Source organism: Syngnathus scovelli, chromosome 20 (assembly GCF_024217435.2).
Source record: "Syngnathus scovelli strain Florida chromosome 20, RoL_Ssco_1.2, whole genome shotgun sequence".
Lineage (NCBI taxonomy): Eukaryota > Metazoa > Chordata > Actinopteri > Syngnathiformes > Syngnathidae > Syngnathus > Syngnathus scovelli.
The window spans coordinates 10,392,594-10,407,937 of record NC_090866.1 but is presented as its reverse complement, the minus strand read 5'-3'; the positions used below and the strand labels follow the sequence as shown (position 1 = coordinate 10,407,937).

General features: G+C 49.3%; 3 protein-coding genes across 3 annotated transcripts; 1 reads left to right on the top strand and 2 right to left on the bottom strand.

The window, feature by feature from the left end:
* Positions 1–52: 52 nt before the first annotated feature.
* sel1l (SEL1L adaptor subunit of SYVN1 ubiquitin ligase) lies at positions 53–5,685 on the bottom strand. Its single transcript, XM_049757557.2, has 21 exons — positions 5,179–5,685; positions 5,030–5,067; positions 4,640–4,832; positions 4,032–4,199; positions 3,854–3,959; positions 3,622–3,784; positions 3,478–3,531; positions 3,205–3,264; positions 3,044–3,125; positions 2,818–2,972; positions 2,681–2,737; positions 2,526–2,594; positions 2,343–2,420; positions 2,203–2,265; positions 2,036–2,123; positions 1,802–1,950; positions 1,564–1,729; positions 1,402–1,476; positions 1,161–1,333; positions 966–1,094; positions 53–839 (listed from the first exon to the last, which is right to left on the bottom strand). Exons 1-21 carry the CDS (start codon positions 5,240–5,242, stop codon positions 582–584), a joined length of 2,388 nt encoding a protein of 795 aa, XP_049613514.1. The 5' UTR covers positions 5,243–5,685; the 3' UTR covers positions 53–581.
* Positions 5,686–6,205: 520 nt separating this feature from the next.
* Positions 6,206–15,241, top strand: LOC125990413 (transcription factor IIIB 90 kDa subunit). The gene is made up of 19 exons (XM_049757567.2): positions 6,206–6,458; positions 6,846–7,033; positions 11,768–11,848; positions 11,915–12,088; positions 12,172–12,203; positions 12,278–12,350; positions 12,456–12,605; positions 12,716–12,809; positions 12,879–13,005; positions 13,073–13,112; positions 13,190–13,285; positions 13,353–13,652; positions 13,723–13,790; positions 13,861–13,942; positions 14,009–14,058; positions 14,128–14,414; positions 14,486–14,567; positions 14,652–14,847; positions 14,919–15,241. The coding sequence occupies exons 2-19, from the start codon at positions 6,850–6,852 to the stop codon at positions 14,954–14,956; spliced, it is 2,154 nt and encodes a 717-aa protein (XP_049613524.1). The 5' UTR covers positions 6,206–6,458; positions 6,846–6,849; the 3' UTR covers positions 14,957–15,241.
* Positions 7,114–11,683, bottom strand: LOC125990406 (uncharacterized). The gene is made up of 19 exons (XM_049757552.2): positions 11,608–11,683; positions 11,491–11,537; positions 11,304–11,378; positions 11,101–11,228; positions 10,893–11,033; positions 10,759–10,836; positions 10,519–10,689; positions 10,351–10,447; positions 10,056–10,279; positions 9,820–9,985; positions 9,541–9,746; positions 9,365–9,482; positions 9,092–9,300; positions 8,904–9,021; positions 8,665–8,834; positions 8,503–8,597; positions 8,304–8,419; positions 7,583–8,239; positions 7,114–7,508 (listed from the first exon to the last, which is right to left on the bottom strand). Exons 1-19 carry the CDS (start codon positions 11,631–11,633, stop codon positions 7,210–7,212), a joined length of 3,141 nt encoding a protein of 1,046 aa, XP_049613509.1. The 5' UTR covers positions 11,634–11,683; the 3' UTR covers positions 7,114–7,209.
* Positions 15,242–15,344: the final 103 nt, after the last annotated feature.

The window sequence follows — 15,344 nt, the reverse complement described above, 5'->3', positions numbered from 1 at the left end:
GTTTTATTAATTTATATATAAATTTAATAAAGACATTTAAAAATGACCAGTGTTTCATTCGATTTCTTTTTTAATGTCTCAATTCCTGTGTTTAATGTGGAAAGAAAAAAAATAAGTGGTGTCATTTTTGGTTGAAAACTAAGTTTCTTCAAGGCTGTTGTTGTATTAAAGGTGATTCTTCAAACAATCAGCGAGATTAAAATTAAATAATGACGGAGGAAAATAAAAGTCTGGAAAATTCCACTTCAGCTTCTGTATAAATTAAGGTTTGCTTAGAACTACACTCTGGAACTAATGTCTATTGCGGAGAAAAAAAAAATGTCTGAAATTAAATGAAGCATGCAAAAAAACCTTTCTTCCAGATGACTCTGAAAACAGATGAGTGTTATTTTCGTTGATCGTTTGGACTCCAGCGTATGTTTCACTCCCAAGTCCCGTGAGTCCCACACCCGTGTCTTCCCGGGAAGAAACTGCACACACCGGCAGCCATTTTGAGTCTTTGGGAGTGAGCCCTAGTGCGGCTGTGTCCAGTCGGCAAGCGCGAGCTACTCCAGAGAGCGTTTGTCCGTTTCCTCCATTTCTCATTGCAGCTCCTCTTCCTCATCTTGGGCTGGCGCTGGCTCCTGCGGGGTTTCGGGGGCGGGCGGCGGCGGCGGCGGAGGGGTCGGCGGAGGCGGCGGTGCAGGGGGCCGAGGGGGCATCATGATATGCTGCTGCCGTTGGCGCTGGCGGTAGGCGATGACGGTGCCGAGGAGCAAGGCGAGGATAGTCATGAGGTAGAGGTCCCACTCGGGACCCAAGAGCTGATCCAAGTCCACATGAGAGACCAGCTCCCTCAGCTGGCGACAAAGGCAAGGTCACATTGGAATTTGAAGAAACAGATTTTTCATTAGATTTTTTTTTTTTTTTTTTTTACATGCTGCACAATTTGTTCACTGTCAAAACATTGAGCAGGAAGTACTCACATTGAGGTCCCGCATGTACTGTAGAGTGTAGACCAGGCCCAGCTTGCACAGAGCCAGGAAGACGGGCACCTGGGCGTCAGGACTGGCTTCCGCCGCCATGTCGTAGAAGCGCTTGGCCAGGTGGATGTCCTGTGCGAGGGCCGGCGATGTCATCCATCAACTTTTCTTGACGGGTGTCTTGCGACGGCCACGTACCTGTTTGATCCCCAGTCCCTTCTCGTGCATGTAGCCCAGGTTGAACATGGCCTGAGCGCTGTTCTGCTGCTCCGAAGCCAGCCGGTAGTGGATGATGGCCGTCTCGTAGTCCACGTCGGTTCCGAAGCCGTAGAAGTGGTAGTCGCCTAATTTGATCCTGGCCACCGTGTAGCCTAGCGAGTGAACCTTCATGTGATGAAAATGCCCGGTGGGATATCTAAGACAGGATGTGTAGTCACACCTTGAGCGGCAGCTCTGGTCCAGTGGAGCAAAGCCCGAGGGTACGTCTCGTTGTCGTTGAAGATCTTGGCGCCTTCTAGTGGGGCGAGGAGGCAAATTTCAAATGTTTAATGAAAGTGTGGGTGGATGGGTGGGGCACAGAAAAGCTACAATGTAGTTTTACTCTGGTCCAGAATGAAGGCCACGTTGCTCTGGGCCACCTCGTAGCCCTGCTCGGACAGCAGCAGGTACTGCACTAGCGCCGCGTCGCTGTCGCCCTCCTTGAAGCTGGCGTACGCCGTCAGCAGACGCTCGGACCAGCGGCCGCGCTCGCACATGTTCTTGAACAGCTGCACAAAACAAAAAAACAAACACTATTTTGTTTGCTAGTTAGCAGGATGAGTCGGCTGTGTGTATCTGACCTCCACGGCCGTGTGACACGAGCGCATGACGCCGGTGCCGGTGGCGTGCATCTGCGCCAGGTTGTAGAAGGCCAGGATGTGTCCCGCCTGCGAGGCCAGGTTGAAAAACTTCAGCGCCTGTTTGTAGTCACGCTTTACGCCCATGCCATCTGCGGCGCACAAACAAAAAAGCACTTGAGACAGATCCTTGAGGGATGCCTGAAGGAAAATAAGAGCAGAGGGGGCGTGACTCACTGTAGTACATGGTGCCCAGCTGCAGCTGGCCATCCACCCAGCCTTGCTCAGCTGCCTTCTGGAAGTACTTCAGCGCCAGCTCATAGTTCTGAAAAGGACGTACAGCTCACTTCGGGGATCTTAGAGGATTGTGCAGTATTGATGGAGAAATGTAGTAAGTGGCGTACCACTGAGACGCCTCTTCCGTACAGGTACGCCATGCCCAGGCCGCTCTGACCCACGGGGTTTCCCTGGGCGTTATTAAAAGATGACAGTTTTGAAACTGCTAACAATGTGAATTGAATAAAGCCTTCAAAGGGGAGCTGACCAGGTCTGAAGCCTTTTTGAAGTACTGCAGGGCCGTATCGTTGTTCTGAGGCAGGTAGTCGCTGCCTTCACTGTACATCTGAGGGACACAAAAAAACACAATGTCAATACAAAAAAGAAAAAAGTCAGCACAGCAGTCAATAAGTAGTTCCAGGCCATTCCAGTAGGTGGCAGTAATACATACCTTGCCTAGAAAAGCCATGGCGTGTGTGTTTCCTGCATTGGCAGCCTGGTTGAAGTATTCGTACGCCCTCTGGTGGACAGGAAGAGTCATAGCACTCTTAGCAGTGGAATATAATGAAGGATTTGAAAAATAGCCTCCAAAAGGGGATGTGATACCTGGTGGTTTTGTTCCACGCCACGTCCTCCGTGCAAGTGAAGTTGACCCAGTCCCACCTAAACAGGGTAACAAGGGTGAGGTTCTAAAACCGATTGATGGCCCATGTCAATCTGAGTTTGGGTTTGTTTTGTTTTACCTGCGCTTGCACGTCGCCTTTCTCGGCAAGGAACTGGTAGTACTGGATGAGGTCCTCCTCCAGCATGCCGCTGCTGGAGCCCGGGTTCTCCAGCTCGTCCAGCAGCCGGATCTTCTGCACGGCCGAGCCGCCCGTCAGCGACACGTCGTTGGCCACTGAGCCATCGGCGGAGAAAGCCATCATCAGCGTCCGCTTGGAGGCGACAACGGTGGCGGCGCGTTCTTACCTTGATTGGCCACCAGCTTGTAGTGCGTCAGCGCAGACTCGCAGCTTTGAGGAACGCCCACGCCGGCCCAATATCTGTAACCCTGATCGAGGCAACCGTATCAACAGGAAGGTCTTTTTTTTTTTTTATATTTGAATGCAGCTGTTGTTAGCATAACGCACCAGAATCATGTGGGCGATCAAGTTTCCTCCCAGGGCACCGAAGGTGTAGTACACCAATGCCTGCAACGACAGAAGGAAATAAGAAATTAACGATTTATTATTATTATTATTATTTTTTTTTAATATTTGAATGCAGCTGTTGTTAGCATAAGGCACCAGAATCGTGTGGGCGATCAAGTATTATACTTATATTGTAAAATAATAAGAGAATATGGGTGTGCGACTACAGCAGCAATATTTTAAAATCCAGAAACGCACACACACTCTACACACCTTGGCTTGACTGGAGTTAACTCCAAGTCCAGCAGCGTATAGAAATCCAAGAGCCTGTGGGACAACAAACAGAACAATTGAGACATGCCACGCCAAAAAAAAATAATTTGTAAATGAAGCAGATTGTAATGTTTCAAAAAGTACCGTCTGTGCTTTCGGGGAGCCCTCTGCGGCGAGCTTCTCAAACATGTCCCTGGCACGGCTGATGTTCTGACTCATGTAGTCTCCGAACAACATGGCGTAGGCCACCTTCTCCATGGCCCGCTGGTGGCCTCTCTCGGCCACTGTCAGCAGGTTCTGGTACAGCCTGGAGACGGGCGACTCGAGTTGGACAGGGTAAGAGAACGACAAAAAGTTGCCGCTGGAGAAAACTCACATTTTTCTCTGGATCTTCCTGGCGGTGTTGTTGAGCATGCGCAGGAAGTTCTGGTAATCGTCCTCCGCCTCCTCTGCCTGCAGTCTGAGCTGGGTCTGCTCCGCGGCTATGGGAAACCAATGTGCTATTACAAAGTCCCAAAATCATGCAGAAAACTAAAATGCGTGTTGCAACGTACTCTCACAGAAGCCCCACTTCTTGTCGCGGTCGTAGTTGTAGGTGGTGGCGCACCACAGGCGTCCGTCCCCTCGGCCTTGGGCCGTGCATTCCGAGTACTCGTCGTTTTGGAAGACGAAGGGGAAGACGCAGGGCTCTCCGTCAGCTGTGCCGCCGTTCACCACGGGAACTGACGGGAGAGTTAAAAAAATAATAATAAATATCATATCTGGAACCATTGATAATCTAGAGGTAGTCACAGAATTTAAATGTTGACATCTTTGTTCAAATGGACATATAGGTTGAATAGGGGAAGTGGAATGCAAGCAAAAGAAACGTTTTATTCGCTTGACGGGGTTCTAAATTGTGTGCAAGCAGGTGTGCGGCGCTTGTCATTTCTCAAGGGAGTGTCAAGGTTGCGCAAAGCAGCTGCTTTTGACACGCGTCAGCAAAGTTGACACTGCTCATGTTTGCATACACTTAAAAAGTTGCAAGCAGTTAGTTAGTAGCAACCTGAGCCGTCTCCACCGAGGTGATTGTTTGTACAGTGAATTATAAACTGGCCATATGTTCTAAATCCATCCGCAATAGATGATAAAAAATACATTTGGGTGAATTTTCAAGCCTTACTTGGTTTGGGTTTCTCCACTTGTACGTGTTGTTCTGGCAGGTCCTCCTTCTCTTCTCCTGCCAGAACGTCTCCTGGCTGCTTCTCTTCTTCTGAAACATGCTGGGCAGAAGGCGGGGTGTCGGTAGAATCGGGCACTACAATTTTGGAGCTCAAGCGGACGTCGTCCTCTTCCGTTTCTGGATCGTGGTAAGGCTGCAGAGAGCAAAGGAAGGTTATTACGATCATTCCCCAAATAATTAAGGCTTAAGATTTAGGACCTTAGGAGGGATTACTTTGATCACAATATCTCCTGCAATGCTGATCATATTGCTGTTTTTGTATTGTATACAATGATGTATAAAGCTTTATTGACAAGAAGATTTTGGATTTATTCTCCTGTTTAGACGCACCTTAAGTTCTGGTCTGTCATTGCCGTGTGGCTCCTCGTCTGTAAAGAGCAACAAGTCAACCTCAATGTCAATTTTATAGATATAGTCCACAGTGCTGCTACCGCTAGCACAGGCACAGCACCGAATCAAAGCCAAGCAAGCAAACTTACCAGCTGTGAGCCCGCAGGCGAAGACGACGAGGAGAAAAGTGCAAATAAACACGGCTCTCCCCATGGCTAGCCGCTAGCTGGAGCTCCTGTCACCGTTTCTTCTGTCCCCGCACATCCAGCAACGATTGCGCTACTAAAACAAACCGAACCACGCAGCTTTCACCGAGCCACCGGCATTGGGTTCTATTCGTAATGGAAGATGTGTGTTGTTATCAAAGTCGGTAGCTGTCAAAGATGCTAATGATGCTAAACCGACTGCTTCACTATGGCTGAAATGACGTCCGGCTATAGTTAGCGTTGTATGAATAAGTAAAATGAAATCTTAGCAAAGCAGCAACGTGCAACACAGCTGAGTCAAAAAGATACTTTTCTACGAGCGTTGTAATTATTTCAAACGTATACGTTCAATAACGACTAGGCAAAGATCCCAAACTAGACGTTTGAACGAGGCTGGCTTCTAAAGCTTTACGAGAGCTTGGCACTTCCTTGTTCTCACAATTTGACCAATCGTCGCACGGCTAGCTCTTCTAGTGCTCACAATCTTAACCAATCCCTGCACTTTTTGGGTAGTAGCCAATCAGAGGTGGCCAGCGAATGATAAGCCAATCTTGTAAATACACAATTCTAGCAGGTGGGCCGGTCCGCCACACAAAAACACGTTGATGAAATGATGTTCATAATCATTTAATATTAATTAAAATTGACATAATTGTTCACACAAATGAAACGTATGTAATTAGCTTTATTTTTGTCAAGTGTTCTCGCACAATATGATAATAAGCGACTGCATCACAAGCGCGACAGGTTTGACGTCATAAGCCTGCGCCAGTTGGAGCGTTCCACTTCAGTTTTTGTCAGAGGGGTGATGTGTCCCACAAAACAGTCCCGCTTAAAAACAGAAGCGTCTTCTACCAACTGTTTTGAATTGGTGTATTAAATTAGATGTTTAGTAAAAAATATGGCGTCAAAGTGACCTCTTTAAGCTCCTGTTTTAATGGCTCATTTCTGTCGTTAACAAACATCACCCAGGGGGAAATGATGTCATCCGATCGCGAATCGGGAAGGCGGAAAAAAAGCCAAACAATGATCGCCATTCTCTTTTGCATGTAAATAAAATGTAAACACAGAAAATTCAAAAGACAGGAAATTTAAAAGAAAAACCAGGAGATTCAATTGAACACTTGTACGTTCCTTAGAAAAAGGATGACGTCGGACACTCGAAGGGCTCACTGTTGTGTCTGAGCGCCCATTTCCACTCTTGTTGCATTTCGACGTTTGTTGTGAGTCTTCAATGCCCTTGTTTCTATTTAGCGTTTTCATTTAAGTCCAAAAATAGCTAACTGTGCGAACTTCTAATCTATGCAACGTTCGTAGAGAAAAACATCTTCGATAGCTCAGTGTGTAAGCTACTGTGGTTGAGTCTGTGAGGTTCTTGGTTCGAGACTCACTTCAGGCGTGAGTCTGCTGCGTCGTCTTTTTAATGCATGCTTAAAACTATTTTATCCATTGCTAGCGCGCGCCAACAAGTAATTAAGGCTAACTGGGTGATTGGGTTTCTCACTTTACGTAGTCACTAATGAACATGGCCTTCCAATACAAGACCACTGGTAATCCATCATGTTATATTGTAACCTGCTCCCTCCCACCTCTATGACCTCTGACCTTAGCACAATGAGCACCAGGCTATGCAAGACCTGCGGGGGTGTGGACATCGATGTGGACCAGGCTCGGGGCAGCGCCGTGTGTACCGGCTGCGGTTCGGTTCTTGAGGACAATATCATCGTTTCCGAGGTCCAGTTTGTGGAAGGGAGTGGGGGCGTGTCTTCTGCCGTGGGACAATTCGTCTCTACTGATGGTAAGCGAACATCACACCAGTCTTCTAAACATTTCAAGTTAAACATCTCAACTTCAATTGACAAATGATAGACACTTGGATAAAGCACAACTTTGCTTTTATTGAAATGATAAACAACAACTTGAGGCCGCCATCTTCTAATCACGCATTCTCACCCCATCTGGCGCTTGTTCAAATCATTCCATCCCTCGAATGATCCCATGGTGAACACTGGCTTCGTATTGGTCCGACATGCTGCGACAGTTCTTTTGATTGGAGCTCCTCGGCTTGACACCCGAAGCCATTTGAGAAGCAGTAGACCCCATGTTCCCTTCCATGACCTTCTTCTCGTCAGTGTCACGAGCGCTTAGTTCTTGGACACTCAACACTGGAGCATCTTTCACAGGGCCGCTAAGGGACGACACCCCACGAGACCAGCTCGATACTGGTGCCAAGAATCCTCCGAAAGCGGGTCCATTCATACTTTGAGATGGTCCTGAGGAGAAATGGGGAAATGTTAGGACTTTCATCTCAACTGCGATGAGAGCTAATGATAGTTTGAGTCCATACCTGGCATTTGAACAACGTTATTCACGATGGAAGACATTTTGCCACGACTGGCTGCCGTCTCACCCGAGTGAAATCTTTGCTGGTTGTGATTTGGAAAAAGGAGTCTGCTTTGAGGTTTAACTCTAATATTTTGAACAGTGTTAGAAGGGATTTGGCTAAATTCTGCAGAGTTCTGAGGAACTGGAACATGAGGAGCATTGCCAGGCCTCTGGTACCGGTTGGCCTGGACCGCGTGATATGGGCCCGAACGGCGATGTCCCTCACTGGGCTGCGTCTTAGAGTTCCACCGAGGCTCGTTTGGCTTTATGAATTCTCTTTGGCTTACAGGAGCCCAGTTCCGTCTTGGAGCAGAGCTTTCCGGACGGAAACTTGGAACGGAGTAGTCGTACCCGTGCGATGGCTGAAAGTGGCGCTGTGCCAAGTAGTTGTACTTGAGAGGAAATCCTTCTTCTTGATGGTTTTGGTTTGGAGATGTGGATGGAGGAGGTGTTGGAACGTCCTCATTGGGTAGCGCTTCCGTTTGCTGGCTCGGGAGTTTGATCTCGTTTTGGCGTTCAGGTTCAACTTCTGGCACCCGGGCTTGCTCCGTTTCTGATTGGCTAATCATTGCATGTCTAGAAAGTTGCTGTAAACAGTCAGGAGGAAGATTTTTTGGATCTGCGGGGAAAATATAGTCATTCATTAAATTTTATATTGCAAATGTACCTAAAAAAAAACAGACCTGTGAGGCTTCCGAAAACGTCGATTGACCCAAATCCAGTAGTTTTAGCTCTGGAGACCCGATCCACCATCAGTCTGTTAATTCCACTTAGCGGATAAAAGCACCTCACAGTTAACCTTTAAAAAGAAATTTAAAAATATATATATATATATTCACAGATCTTGGAAATAATTAGCATAATAGTTTAGTCTGCCTTTACTTGAACTGAGAATCTCTGGAGATGAAATTGGCTCCATCTGCAATGAGCCGTCTGTCGTGAAGGATCTCGTTCTCGTAAAGCATGTAGTCGCCAACCTGTTGGACCCAAACGTTGACACCAGGGGGCGCTCTGCTTCTAAAACCGGCATCCAGTTGCACGTACCGTGATCCTGGTTCCACACGAGTCCAGCTTGAACTGGAAAAGGACCCGAGTGGCGTCTGTCTCTTTGGGTCGGCAGGTTGGGTCCAGTAGGGTGGTTCTTCCCGGATGCACTGTGGGCCAGGTCGCCGTGGGCGTCGTCACCACCGTGATGATGCCATCTGCAGAACATACTAACGGAACAAGGAGATGTCAAAAAAATGGATGCCACTCGAGGACAAGTCAAAGTGAGCGCCGCTTACCTATCATGTCTTCAGTTTTGAAGAGACAGTGTTTGGATGTGGACGTCTGAACCTCCAGAGTTTTAGCATCTCGAAGAAGAAGCTTGAACGTCCCATAAAAGTTGGACAGGTTGATGTCCTGAAACAGCACACACAAAATAAGTTGAGACATTCATGGCTCACAAGTTTGATCCACCAGGTCCACTTACGTCATAAGTGTAGCCGATGGAAAAGACGGGAACTTCCAAAACGATTTGTTGACTGTCGTTGAGGAGTTTGTAGCCTCTTTGAGCGGCCAGTTGTGGAGTCAGCGGCTCCTGGTCGACCCCCACTTCCCAGAGGGACTCCGCTCCGGGGGGCACGGCCATGCTGAAGACCATTCCTCGATCTAAACACTGAGCCGTGATCTTTGGTGGATCTTTGAGATGGCAGGTGTAAGTCATGTGGTTTTCAGGAACGGCAGAATGAAGATACGCTCTTACATGCGCTCAAGACTTGGGCTATGATCAAGGTGTGATGATAGTAGGACTCCTTCTCGGGCATTTTGGTCAAAGTGAAGTTGACGTCGATGGAGTATTGGACCAAACCTTCCCCCATGTACTGTTGGAAGACAAGTTTTGGGTTTTCCCGCCACTTTTGCTTTTGTCGGACTTCTTACCATCCTCCGAACGGCAGCATTGGAAAAGGCAAGGTGGAGTTTGTAAGCTCGGCTGCCGTTGAGATGCACGACGGGGGTGACGACCAGTCCGCCTTCCGTTGCCTCCATTGCCATCTGCTTGTGATTCACTTGGACCTTTTCTAAAATGACATCACCGGGAACGTTGCCCAGATAAATTCCGAACACGCCCTCGTCGATGGCCGTCTCTGCAGGAAGACAAGTCGGACGTTGTTAGCATTAGCTCGATTGTGGCTATTGCTAACGTGGGGGAAGACGTACGGTTAAGGCTGAAAGGCGGCCGACAGAGCTGCGGGGTTTCGAGGACCCTGACAAGTCGGACTTTTGTTTCAACGCTGCCACCGTCTTGATACTCAGCCAGGAACCGATGTTCATACAGTAGAGAAATCACAAACGTCTCCTTGTACATGTTGTTGACCACCAAACTCTGGGAAAAAAAAAAATACAGCCAAGTGTTGAAATGACGGCCGGTGCTAGTCTGGAACTGCCGAGTTTACCTTTTTGTAGCCGCCCTCAGCGCCAAAGGGTACCGAGATTCGGACCAGCTGTTCTTGTTGGAGCAGATTGAAACCCTTAGCAGCGGCGCTCAGCTCGTCCAGCATCACGCCGCCCACCTCCAGACGCCGCTTCAGACTTTTAAACGCCGCTCCCTCGTCGAGGAGAGGCCTGGGCACTCTGGGGACATCCCACACCAGCCGGACGCCGTCAAAAGAAGCTGAATCTGAAAGGTGACGGATACAGCAATTTGTTCCCAATACTCGGCAGACCCCGCCCCTTTTGATGAAGACTTACTGACAGTGCAGGCCATGGACATGTCAATCATCACCACCATCAGCTGGGTCTTATAGAAGAGAAAAACGCCAACCGACACGACGGGGACACCATCCACCTGAGGATTCAAATAGTCAACATTTCAGTTTGTTGATCCTGCAAAAGATCCAAATGAGCAACCAGAAGTACTTGGATCAGCTGGGCCTTGGCAGTTTTGTAGGGAGCTCGAAGCACCGCCCTCTTGGCGGTCAGGCTCAAAGTATAACCTTGGCTCTCCGCATCCGCAATTGACAGCGAGGTCCGATGGCCATCAGCTTCCAGGAACATCAGCTGAGAAGCCCAGCTGGCTGTTTTCAGAGCCTGCAGCACACAAGTCAAATTTAGCCATTTGGGTCAACACGAGGCAGCCATCTTGGAATCGAGAGTGACCTGGGAAAGAGCCGCGTGCTCAGTTTGTCCGACTGGTCTCGGCTGGGCGCCGCACGAAGCCTCCCGCTGGACATTCACCTGACGACAAACAGATGAACTGCACAGCCAAGGCCTCAGCTAGACCACCTTCTTACCTCCATGTAGTCCTCCTCGCACATGATCTCCCGCTGGACTAAGCTCAGACCAGAACACACGGCTGAAATAGATTGGCTCATCCACTCGGAACCGCCATCGCTCACCATCACATTAAATTGGAAGGTGAACACTTGGTCATCCTTAAAAAAAAAAAAAAAAAATTCAACCTTCTGGTATGAGAATCTGGATGGGGCGAAGCCACGCTACCTGGATCAGAGTAAAGCAGGAGTAGTACGAAGCTCTGAAGGTTGTGAAGCCACCCGCCTTGAAGGTGCTAACGGTGTAGCCGCAGCGCGAGGCCAGCGAACTGCTGATGGGATGCACGCCATTGGGATCTACGTCAGCGTGGAGAAAGGGGTCACGGGGTCAACCTTTGCACCGGTGCAATGGGGCTCAATGTGTGGACTGACCGATGGCCTCAAACTGGACCGTCTGTTTGGAGAGCACGTGAAGCCATAGATAGCCATCCCGACAGGCCCACTCAACTAGATTTGGGGGAAAAAAATAAAAAGAATAAAGTCATAAACCAGAAAAAAATTATAAAAACAAAGTCCTGCCTTCATGAAGGACATCATCCAAACATTTTAAGCAATTTACCTTCAACTGTTGCGTTAGCCAAGCAGAGAAAAGAGAGAAAAGCGATCCTGGAAACAAAAAGTAGTCCGTTGTCACGCTTGCACAGCAATTGAAAAATCCAAAATTGTCACAACTCACGCGAGGAATACAACGGCCGACCTCATCTTCCAAAGAACTCAACTCGCATTGAGCTAAAGTTCTACCTGCGCGGCCATGTTGGGTTGATAAAGAGTAGGTTGACCCGGCAAACTAACTGCACCTGGCGCTGATTGCGTTTTTGTGGGCGTGTCCTCCTCAGGTCCAGCAAAGACTCCTCTGCTCGGTTCCGGTTTCCACACCAACGTCGGGAAAGAATCCCGAGCGCAGACGCTTCTAAGTGGTGAGCATTTTTTTCTTCTTCCATGTTTACTTTTATTTTTCATCTTGAGCTTTTTGTGTTTATCAGGGAGGCGTCAGATCCATCACCTTGGCAACCAGCTACAGCTCAACCAGCACTGCTTGGACACGGCCTTCAACTTCTTCAAGATGGTGGTCAGCAGACACCTGACGCGCGGACGCAAAACCGAACACATCATCGCGGCTTGCCTCTACCTGGTGTGTCGCACCGAGGGGACGCCACGTATCCCATCATGCCGTGCGGCGGCGGCGCCCGCTTTGTGTCTTGCTTTGTTCTCCTGTGTAGCTTCTTGAACCCCTTGTCAGATATGTTGCTGGATCTGAGCGACCTGCTGCAGGTAAAAGCCACGTTGGGGCAAGAAGAAGACCACAAAAGTATTTTAAAGCTGACGACTTTATGACCTGTGTGTAGGTGAATGTTTACATCCTGGGGAAAACGTTCTTGTTGTTGGCTCGGGAACTCTGCATCAACGCTCCAGCCATTGGTGAGAAGCTGATCTTCATCCTTCTTGTTTTTTTCTCAGCACGTTGGTTCTCCGACGTTAGCGCTCCATCATGTGGTGTTTTGTTGTGTTTGATGATTGGTTCAGATCCATGTCTGCTGATCCCTCGCTTCGCTCACATGTTGGAGTTCGGGTTGAAGACTCACGACGTCTCCATGACGGCTCTTCGGCTAGTTCAGAGGATGAAGCGGGACTGGATGCACACGGGCCGCCGACCCTCTGGACTGTGTGGCGCCGGTACAACAATAGCTTAATGCTAACGTATCACACGATATGCCATAGACGGGCTAACGAAATGAGCGTCGCTATTAATTGCACAATTTTTTTTGGCTGGGCTTCTTCTTCAGCCCTGCTGGTGGCGGCCCGCATGCACAAGTTCCGGCGTACGGTGAAGGACGTCATCGGGGTGGTCAAAGTGTGTCAGGCCACCCTGAGGAAGAGGTGAGGCGTCCAGCTCAGCCGACGCTCGTCCGGTCAACCCTTTTGGACACGGTTCCCCTCATCTTGCAGGCTGATGGAGTTTGAGGACACGCCCACCAGTCACCTGACCATCGACGAGTTCATGAAGGTGGATCTGGAGCAGGAATGCGATCCGCCGTCTTTTACCGCCGCTCAGCACAAGAGCAAGATGCAGCAGGTACGTCGTGGTGGTGGTCATCCGCCCGTCCGTCACCTGCTTCATGCCTGCCGCCTTCCCTCCGCAGCTGGAGCGAGAGCTGGCCAAGAAGTTGGACAAGGTTGAAGGTCAGACCCGAGTGCCGCCGCACCAAAACTCACTGTGAGTCCCGAGTCCTGCTGACCTTCCCGCCTCCTTCTCTCAGGAGAGATCAGCTGCTACCAAGACCAGATTGAGAGCGAGCTGGAGAAGAGCCGACCCAAACTCCGAGGAATCTACGCCGCCTACGTACACAAAATGGGTGAGCGAGCGGCCAAATGGGAGGAAGCCTTTGGAAGAACCCGAGTACGAATACATTTTCTCGCTAGACCCACAGGACAAGGAAATCCCGGCAGACTTGACGCCCGACCCTGAAGATTGTGCCCTCCAAAGCGCCACCCGTCACCTCACGCAGAACTTCCTGTGCGAAGTGATGCAAGAGGAGGAAGGGTGGAGCCTGGAGGACCGTGACGTCGAAGAGCCGCACACGGCGCCGGAGGAGTCCGAGGCGGAGCGAGCTTCACGCCAGCCGCCCTCTGTCGCCATGCTTCTACAAAGTTCTGCCGCTTTGGACCTCCAGCAAAGCTTCCAGATCTTCAGCAAGGACCACGTGGAGCGCGACATGTCTGGTGAGGCAACCGACCACTCCGTGTCATCATCAGAGACGACGAAGCGTCACGCACACCTTGTTTATCTCAGAGGAGGATGAGAATTCGGAGGGTGGCGACCTGGATCTGGACGGTATCGATGAGCTGGAGATCGATAAGGTGAGTTGCGCAATCGATCAAATCCGGCGAAGGAGGATTGTGACCACAGCTGGTGTGTGTCCTTCTTCAGTACATCCTGAGTGACAAAGAGGTCCAAGTGAAGACGCAGCTGTGGATCCAGCAGAACCAAGAATACCTGCAAGAGCAGAAAGGTTCTTCACACACACACACATGGTCAACAATAAACAACTCGTGATTGACTGGTGGATGGATTTCAGAGAAAGAAGAACGAATTCAAAAAGAGAAGGAACTGGGAACGTACAAGGAGGTTTGTCTTCTCCGCCGGCCGTTACGGGAAGCGCCAAGCTCTTGGTCCTGACGGCTTGTCTCTTTGCAGCCCAAGACCTCCAAGAAGAAGAAGAAGAAGGACAACGGCATCCAGGCGGCCACGGCGGGCGAAGCCATCCAGAAGATGTTGGTGAAGAAGAAGATCTCCGCCAAGATCAACTACGACGTCCTCAAAGACCTCAACGGTGGCCAGACGGCCAGCGAAGGCAGCGGCGCTCCTGAAAAGGCCGCCCCCGAAGTCCCCATCACACCTGCGAGAAAAAGACGCCGTCGAAAGAAGCCGCACAATGACATCATCTTGGACATGGCAAGCCGCTCCAGCTTCATGGGCAAGAGGTGACAATTAAAAACGAATAATTGTCCCATTGAGCAGTCAATCACAACAACGTGCTTCTAATTTGGTGCAGGCTGGGCCCGCTCATCTCAGGACCACCAAAAAAGAAAGGCCCGTCCAAGGTGAGTTCCTCAGCTGCTCTCGACTTACATCACGTCAGTATTGAGGACATTTCACATCGATGTGAATAAGAAAAACATTTGAATTGACCTGAAATTGACCTGAACGTGACCTTGCAGGTTGTTTCCGTGACGACGGTCACCACGACGGCAGAACGGCAGCCTGGACCGGAACCTGAATCTGATGTGCAGTCCAGCGGCCTCAGCATGGAGGAGAGGGAGAACCAGGAGAAGGTTGAAGATGAAGAGGAGGAGGAGGAAAAGGATGAAGAGGAGGAGGAGGACGAGTGTGTCAGCGCTCTGCAGCTTGCTAAACGTCAGTTGAATTGTTAAATTCCACTTTGGCGACTCATTGATTGATCATTTGGTATTTTTTGTGTGCTTTAGATTTCGGCTGTTTGGCGGAGGAAGAGGAGGACATCTAGCTTTTAAACTTTTTATATAGCTTTTAAATGATGTAAATAGGAAATATCATGAATTTGGACTGCAAGACGCAGTTTGAAAACCCCGTCCAGGACCAGATCATGCTTATCATGCGTCCACGTCCCCTTTTGTTAATATGGCGTTCGTCCAACCAGGCCAATCAAAACAAAGAAAGAAAATTCCATATTAGTTTCTTCTGTTTTTAAAAAAATATATATTCATTGCACAGGCGCCTTGAGTCTACTCTGTAATATTGTAATAAAGTGATTTGTAATATTGTTTTTTTTTTTAATTACATGAGTAGTCGTGAGTGCGGTGTTTTGGTTGCGTGACGCTGTAGGACTACATTACCCAGCAACCCCTGCTTGAGGGCGTGACCTCTTCACACCG

Coding starts and splice junctions, on each gene's coding strand:
- sel1l (XM_049757557.2), bottom strand. CDS start 5,242: ATGGGGAGAGCCGTGTTTATTTGCACTTTTCTCCTCGTCGTCTTCGCC. Junction 4,833..5,029: donor ATGACAGACCAGAACTTAAG/GTGCGTCTAAAC, acceptor TGCTCTCTGCAG/CCTTACCACGATCCAGAAAC. Junction 2,266..2,342: donor TCAAAAAGGCTTCAGACCTG/GTCAGCTCCCCT, acceptor AATAACGCCCAG/GGAAACCCCGTGGGTCAGAG.
- LOC125990406 (XM_049757552.2), bottom strand. CDS start 11,633: ATGAGGTCGGCCGTTGTATTCCTCGC. Junction 10,837..10,892: donor GCGAGGAGGACTACATGGAG/GTAAGAAGGTGG, acceptor GTTTGTCGTCAG/GTGAATGTCCAGCGGGAGGC. Junction 10,448..10,518: donor CCAAGGCCCAGCTGATCCAA/GTACTTCTGGTT, acceptor TTGAATCCTCAG/GTGGATGGTGTCCCCGTCGT.
- LOC125990413 (XM_049757567.2), top strand. CDS start 6,850: ATGAGCACCAGGCTATGCAAGACCTGCGGGGGTGTGGACATCGATGTG. Junction 12,606..12,715: donor CTCTGGACTGTGTGGCGCCG/GTACAACAATAG, acceptor CTTCTTCTTCAG/CCCTGCTGGTGGCGGCCCGC. Junction 14,568..14,651: donor CTGCTCTCGACTTACATCAC/GTCAGTATTGAG, acceptor GTGACCTTGCAG/GTTGTTTCCGTGACGACGGT.